The following is an 8,010-nucleotide window of genomic DNA, read 5'->3' on the forward strand; positions in this document are numbered from 1 at the left end:
CAAAGGCGGCGGCGGCACCGCCTCCGAGCCCGGCCCCTCCGCGGGGTGACGGGGAGCTGAGACTCTGGAGACACACACCGGGAATGGGGACATCCAGCTTGGGGATACTCAGCGGGGATGGGAGCACCCACCCTGGGGACACCTGCTGGGGATGGGGACATTCACCGGGGACAGGGACATCCACGGGCGATGAGGACACCCACCCTGGAGATACCCACCGGCAACAGGGACACCCCCCAGGGATGGGGACACCCAGTCTGGAGATGGGGACATCCACCCTGGGGTCACCCATCCTAGGGATACCCAATGATGGGGTCCTGGACATGGGACAAGGATGGGGACACGGGCATGGGCACCCAAGCACTGGCTGAAGACGGAGATAGGAACCTCCTAGGGAAGGGATCAGGGATGGGGACCTGTGCACGGGGAGCTCAGGGAAAAGGACCAGGATAGGGACAACCTCGGTTGCACAAGGAGTGGGGGAGACAGCTGGATGATGCTGCTATCCATGACCTCCATGCCTTACCCCACCCACACCAAAACACCGCATTACATGGTTAATATCATAACGCATTATCTAAACCTCATACAATTCTGGAAACATTTGAAGCCTGAAAGCTACAACGACAGCTCCACTGATTATACAGGAAATTCAAGGAGGCACTTCAGCCTGGCCAGGATGTCAGAAAAGGTAGTTGCTCTTTACTGCTATCCAGCAGCTCCACCCACACCCAAATATTTTATCTTCAGGCTCAAGTTCATGAAATCAAACCACGATCACAAAACACATGTACACCGAATGGCTGGTTTCTGCAAGGCAAGTGTTTTATTTGAGAAGAAGTTTGAGTTCACAAGTACTTCCCAGTGTGATACAGGTCGGTTTGTTCACATCCAGAAACACCAGTGCACATGCACTTTGCTCTTTCCTCAGACCTAGATCTTCCAGCCATCAGCTACAATTCCAACTGTATTCTTACTCTACTGTTCCACTTTTCCACCCTTATAGTTCAATTAAGTTTTATAACCAACCATGACAGATTCCCCTGATTCAAAGGAAGTAAAAATTTTTCACTATTCGTATCATATTTACAGAGAACAAAGCGCATTGTTTTAAACCAATTATAAGATCAAATTTTAAACTTTATTAAATCTTTACAGCACAACCATTTAAAGTTGAAAAAAGTCTAAACATATTAGAGCGCTTTTGAATATAATATTTTAGTATTAGTCATGCTAACTGTCTGAAGCCTAAATATTCAGGTCATTCTTACCCAAACCTTCTAATTCATATTTGTGGGACTGCACTTACTTCTACTCTCCTCGCCACTCTCTTCCTTTAAAACCCCACAGAGTCACTAATGTACTCTAGCTCAGACTGTACACCAGTATCTTTGCTGAACAGTTTTCTCCCCAGATTCCCACTGCCTATGTTTTCTGTAAAAATAAAGCAGTAAGGGACAATAAAACCCCTTACAAATCCATCAGATTTGACGCTGTTCCTTCCATAACCCAGCGGTGGCACAACAGACCAGCTTTGCCCACTGCACTCATTTTCTAAAATTGAAAATCCATCAAGCACCAACCAACCCAGCAGCCACAGGTGCTTCCTCTCACCCAACCATGGAGCCTCCCTCCCACGTTTTGCTGTCTTTTTACAAAGTTATTTAAATATGTTACTACTGTAGTACAACATACTGAAATATCACACTAAAACTATGAAATGTTACTATCAGCTTTGAGTGGTAACAACCTACTTCTGACTGTACAGTTAATTACCAAGGAACTAGACATCCTTTCAGAAAATACCACTGGAATTTCAGTTCTTATAGTTCTTAACAAATGTGAGTAAATTACATTAAATAAATATTAGAAATATTATTAATTACATATGTTTGCCAAGTGCAGCCAAAGGGCCTTGTCTACTCGTTAAATTAAAAAGAGAATGTTTTCAGATTCATAGAATCTGACTGCAATTTTGGATTAGGACATTTGACATGCAAAAGGACAGGAAAGGGAAACAGAAGACTATGGAAATATTCATGGGAAAAGGGCTGGGAACACACAGAAAACTAAACCAGAACAAACAAAGGCAGAAGTAAGAACTTGTTATTCCTTCCAGCACCACTGTCCCACAGCTGCATCTCTCCATAACAAACTGCTGATGGAGCAGCAGCAGGAGTGGGAAGATGCTGCTGTGGAACAACTGGGAACACAGCAGCTACGAAGTGAGAGAGCAAGGTCAGGCTGACTGTCGTGCTGCTTTTCCAAGCCAGTGGAGCCTTGACAAACAGGGCAGCCCTTTCCTTCAGCAGGGGAGGAATCTGTGCTGGGAAACTAGTGCCCAAGTTAAAGATTACACAATTGCTCTTAATTAGTGAGGCTCAAAAGTGCACTAAGCCTTCTCCATATCAGGTGTTTTACCATCAATTCCGAGTTTGTGGTACTTGGGATGAGCAGGGGCTGCTCATTTCTAAGGGACTATGTCAGAATTTCTCAAATGTACCTGGTTACTTTAGAAGTTTCCTCATCATGTTTAGGGTAGAGCCCCTGTACCCTGTCCCAAAATGGTTCCAGTGGTTTATGTAATTAAAGAGCTGATACAACTTGTTTCGTTTCTCAAATCCCGGAGCTTTGGGTATTATGCTGTGATAGGCAGAGAAAAGAGAGCTGCTGAACCCCCCAAACATTCCAGCAATGGCCAGTTCAAATTCCGAATGGCCATAGAAGGAGGCAGGGTCAAATATAATCGGCCCGGAGTCGTCCTCAGCCACATTCCCTGCCCACAGGTCCCCGTGCAGGAGAGCGGGAACAATTTCTACATCACAGAACATTTCAGGAATCTTTGGCTGAAAAAGCATAAACAGACATGTAACAATTAAAACGTTTTGAAGAAAATATTAAATAAAAGTACTGTAGCATGTTAGAGCCTGAGCTGGCCAAATGCTGCCTGTGTTCAGCCCTCATGGAGTGCTTTGGACGTTGATGGCAACAAGAACAAGCCAGTGATAAATGTTCTGGGTTGTTCTTGACAGAGCTTAGCAAAGCATTTAATTCACAGTCTATTATCAACACCTAGTACTGATACATTGTTTCTAGACATGGATACTGCTGGCCGTCATGAGAAATATAAAATAATTTCATTTAAACTAAGACGTTTCAATGGCAAAAAGGACTGCAGTAAGCATCTGGACCAATGAACAGAGGAGAGGAACACATCCCTGGTGTTCCATGAGTGCTGCATGGAACATGGCCTGAACCAGCCTCAGCTGTAAGACTAGACCAGGTAAAATACAAATCTGTCCAGGCAGCAGAATTTCACCCACTTCATAAGACCAAGCTCTTAGGATTTACCTTATTATTATTATTATCAGAAAAAACGTTAATGCTCAATTATTTTTTCCACTATAAATAAAAATGGAAAGAGCAGCAGGAAAAATTCAGCTGACAGTGTTTCTGGACCCACTGTGAAGCTCATCCAGACCCTGCTCTTCATTCCAAGCTAAGTAAATCCCTTATAAAACACCTTTACAATCCCACTGATACGCATTTTCTGAAATTCTAGAAAATAAATTTAAGACATGGTTCATACTTTGAGCTGTGACCAGAGCTCTCTGGCTTCTCTGTCTCCATAATCTTTTTCAATCAAATCCAGCTGAGCCTGGAGTCGGTGACGGATAAAGAAGGATGGCCAGTCACTCTGCCACTCATTCACCTGGAAAATACAACACGAGTTTGTAACACACAATTTTAACATATGTGCAGCCAGTGTTAATAACAGAGATCCAGTTAAAACATTCAATGCTGACACAATGGCCTGGACAATGTCAGTGTGACCAATGCACAGAGACATCAGATGTTTTGCTTTGGGAGTGCTGCTCTCCACCACACTTAGGTGGGGCTCTCTTTAATATAAGTTGAGTTTCTGGCTATTTTCATTCATTCCCATTTTCTTAATGTATTTTAGAGGGAGAGTTCCTGGTGAGACCATTTCAGTTGTTCAATATCATGTTTCAAATCTTTCTGGAAATGCAGAAGTATTTATTCATTTTTACTGGGTAACACGTTTCTAATTTGGTGAAAAGTTGTACTTAGCAAAGAGTTTTGAGGTACTGGAGGTTCGTTCAGTTAAGTCATAGAATGAAATCCTGGCACATGCAGAGCCTCAAAGAGCCCTTTCCAGTGTCTCATGAGACATGTTGCATGATGAGGCTCTCCAAAAGCAGTGGAGAGATCCATATAGAAGGGGTTAATAAAACCAACACATCCAAAGGGACACTGATTTTTTTAAGTATCACCAAGCTAAAGAACCACCACATCATTCCAAATTCTCACTCAATCCACCACATCTGCTGGCCACATGCACAGTTCCAGGGCACATACATTGGATAGATTTTGTGATCTCTGGGCAGTCAAGGCAGGATGGAACAGGGAAAGCAAAGCTGTGCTCAGAAAGCTGAAGACAAATGGAGCAAGTTTGTGTATGAGGAGTTTACAGACCTGTACAAGTGCCTGTTGGCTTTCACACCTGTGGAACTGACCATACCTGTGGGATATAACCACAGCAAGTGGCTGTGTGGAATCCAAACCGATCCACAAACTGGGACTCGGAGTGACCGGCTCCTTTTCCTACAGAACAAAATAAATATTAGGGCCTTTGAGATCTTTACATGGTAAAGTTTGCAAAGACAGAACCTAATTTCAAAACATAGGCAGAAAAAGTTACTTTAAGCAATAAGTTACACTTATTTCATGGTCACAACCCTTTCAAAAGGTGGAAAGAACTCTTATGGACTTGAAGATGCTGAATGGAAATAGAGGCATAGTCAGTCACAGTCAGTGAGTTTGCTTTGGATAAAGGAGTTGGACATTTCGGAAAGGAGCCCAAACACAGAGTCACAATCTGCTGTTCTGACACTTGGACATGTTGCCATTAAATGTGGCTTGGGTTTGATTCATAGATTATTTGGGACCTGCCAGTAATTTGGCCTTCACTCAAAAAAAAATGGATTAAAATTTGTCCACCACTAAGAGTCAGACCCAGTCCACCTCTGAAGTCATTGGAACAACACAGATACAGACTGGTACTAAAAAAATAATTCTTTATATAGCTGAGTTTTTTTTTCATTTATGCTTTAATTCACTTTGAGGAGCAGCAATTTTTGAATATTTTGCCACTTATTTGAGTTCAAAAACGTCATCCCCAATATCTTTAAAAGGGAACTTTATTCTGCACTTACTAAGGAACAATATTCTGTAATCAGTTAATTATCTAAACCAACAGCAAGCAAAAAATAGGATTTCTATAAGCTCAAGAGCATTTTAAGAGAGTACATGAGGCTGAAATGTTTCACTGACACTGAAGAAGAGTCCAAATTGTCAGTTTGACTTAGGAGAGCTGGAAGTTCTAACAACCAAGTGTTAGTGCTATTTCTTACTAAATTTCAGAATCCACGTCATTTTGTACAACAAAGTATACACGGAATGAAGAATTCAAAATAAATTAATTTTGTTTTGCCAAGGTTAAATGATGTGTTTAAAAATCACAATAGTAGTTCAAGCTGCTGTGTATATAAGGTCCATTTTGAGAAGTGTGGCATAGGGACAAGAGGGACATGGCCCATGAAACTGTCCTAGTGTTGACTTTAATTATCATGAAAATGATAATGCAATGCTGCACCACAGCCAAAGGAATTGCTTCCTTTTTGGTTTAGTACATGACATCAATACTCTACCAATTGTGCTTCCCTCAGTCCTCAGCTTCTCTCCAAGTTTCTGGTTATAAAGATGAAGCTCTGCTATCTGCTCTCCCAGCTTTGAAGAGTATCTGTAGGATCAAATAAACCAAAATGAAGCTGAAGCAAATGAACAAATATTATAGTGAAAAAAACCCCTCAATTAAATATGACCAAGGCTATTTCCAGCAAACATAGAACCTTAATCAATTTCACAAGCACCTAACAGGGACCAAATGCCTTGCTAACAGCTCTGAAGACACAGATAATGCAATAAACACACTAAATGCTCTTGCAAGAAAGGTAAAGAGAACACAAGGTGGTATAAACAGGAGCAGTAAGGGCAAGAGGATTGTGTGCTCCTCCTTATCAGCTCCACTATCAGCAGAGAACAGAACTGTTGGGCTTTACCCTTCCAAATCAGCTGAACAGCAGTTGGAAGGGTAAGTCTGAAAAGAAGCCATAGGCAGGGATTTAATCGAGGCTGCCTAATGCTGAAGGCAGACAACTAAAAACCAGTTAAATATTCCACAGGTATCTTAACAGGAGTTTCAAGGATGGAAACTAATTTCTTCTCCATGCCCAGAATGGGGGGGGAAATGATGGATTTAAAATCGCAACCAGAAGGACTAAGGTTAGACACTGGAAAATCCTTCCTAGGAACAGTGGGATGGATTAGAATAGACTGTTTGTGGACGCTGTGGAATTGCCATTATTGTCCCAAATAAAACAGATGGGTTGGACAACCAGCAGCCAGAAGAGCCATAGGCATGACACTGTTGCCATATAGAGGCCTGGAACACAGCAGTGAGCTCTGAAAGTCTGATTTCAGGAACACATGACTCCTGAATTCCATGTTCAGTTTGGCTGACAGATGAAGTGCAAATTCATGTCATCTTAACTTAATCATGAAGTAAATCATACTGGAAAATTCTATTTAGAGAAGCAGAGGTTTCAAAGACCTAAGCAGCCTGTAAGGTTAAAGAAACCTGTTGGGCTGGGAAAAGAAACTCCAATGAAAAATCTCATGAGAGAACAATGGGCCAACTCAGCTGTGATTACATTCCCTTCAGCAGGATCTGAGCACACGTGGACCAGCACACAAATGAGTAGTGACATCCATTTGTACTGCAGGAGAAGCAAAATATGGACAAGGAGTGTGTACACACACATATATAGATAGATAGATACATACATACGTACATATATATATATTTTTTAATATGTACACAGAGAAACACAGATCTCAACAGAGAGCAGCTCTGTCTCTGAGAGAATAAAGCTACTCTGCTCATGAAGTTTCCTGGCTGACTGTAAGATATAAAAAAAAGATACAAAACATAGTAAAAAGAGATGCATGGACATACTTGTTGAGGTGCTTCATCTTTAGGTACTCCATGGCAAACATGGCTCCTCCTCCAGGCAGGTCAATCACTTTGATGGGCTGAGGCACTCTCACAATCTTGGTTTTCCGAATCGCTTCCAGACTTGCCATTTCCCCTTCAAACATTTTTCTAGCCTGTCGAGGAATAGGAATATCCTTGGGCTAAACTATGGATGTCTACAATGAGTACTTTGGAAAAAACAGACTTTTGACAAAGTGGCAAGGAGTTAATTCCTCTTGATAAAAGGAGAGAGCTGCAGCAAGGCTTCAGTCCACACAGGAAGACTTAAGGCCCTAACTTTTGGTTTTTTTCCTAAATTTATCCCAGGGTTGTAGGATATGTCACATTTCACCCTGATTTCCAGCTGCTTATGAAGACACCAAACTACCTGGATGCAATAGCACCTCTGAGGATAATGTGGCCACTGCTAAATGATGTAAGATTGAGCCCTTAAACTGGTTCTTCTTTCCCCACAGGCCACTGGATGGAGACGATGGCACAAATATTCAGCATTTGCTCTGCATTTTTGAAGCAAAGGTGCTGTTCTTCACAGCAGTTTAGGATGATTTTGATATTGATAAAGCAAATTTCTGATACACTGTGGTGTTAGAAAAAGCAATTGAGTATTCATTTAGTAATAGAAAAGTCAAGAGTTTGGCTTAAGAAGCTGCAAGAGCTTTACTTTTAGACATGCAAAAAGCAACAGGGACATTTGAACTTCTGTAGCTGTAAAGATAATATGTGAGTTTTAGCACTGGCCCCTGTTTGTGCCCTCCCATTATTGATCCTCCCAACTGGAACATGAAAAGGAACGCAGTGAGTGCAAAGCCAGCTCTGGGCCTTTCCAAACTCCAAGTACCACAATAACAGCTTTGTGCTTGGCCTCCTTTTTA

The 8,010-nt window shown here is 41.9% G+C and overlaps 2 protein-coding genes across 5 annotated transcripts in view; both read right to left on the reverse strand.

The window, feature by feature from the left end:
* The window catches only part of TBCD (tubulin folding cofactor D), a 114,936-nt gene extending 114,896 nt beyond the window's left edge, over nt 1-40 (reverse strand). The window contains exon 1 of the mRNA XM_008640610.2: nt 19-40. The gene's annotated coding sequence lies outside the window, so the exon portion shown is untranslated. The remainder of the gene's footprint in view (nt 1-18) is intronic.
* Nucleotides 41-802: 762 nt separating this feature from the next.
* FN3K (fructosamine 3 kinase) overlaps nt 803-8,010 on the reverse strand; it is a 12,038-nt gene continuing 4,830 nt past the window's right edge. For all 4 annotated transcript variants that reach the window (XM_017743274.1, XM_017743272.1, XM_017743273.1 and 1 more), the window contains 5 exons: nt 7,100-7,251; nt 5,733-5,824; nt 4,544-4,626; nt 3,590-3,712; nt 803-2,846 (listed from right to left, as the gene is read on the reverse strand). In XM_017743274.1, coding sequence (XP_017598763.1) covers nt 2,508-2,846; nt 3,590-3,712; nt 4,544-4,626; nt 5,733-5,824; nt 7,100-7,251 — 789 coding nt within the window. In that variant the 3' untranslated portion in view covers nt 803-2,507. The remainder of the gene's footprint in view (nt 2,847-3,589; nt 3,713-4,543; nt 4,627-5,732; nt 5,825-7,099; nt 7,252-8,010) is intronic.

Source organism: Corvus brachyrhynchos, unplaced genomic scaffold, assembly GCF_000691975.1.
Source record: "Corvus brachyrhynchos isolate BGI_N302 unplaced genomic scaffold, ASM69197v1 scaffold148, whole genome shotgun sequence".
NCBI classification, from domain to species: Eukaryota; Metazoa; Chordata; class Aves; order Passeriformes; family Corvidae; genus Corvus; species Corvus brachyrhynchos.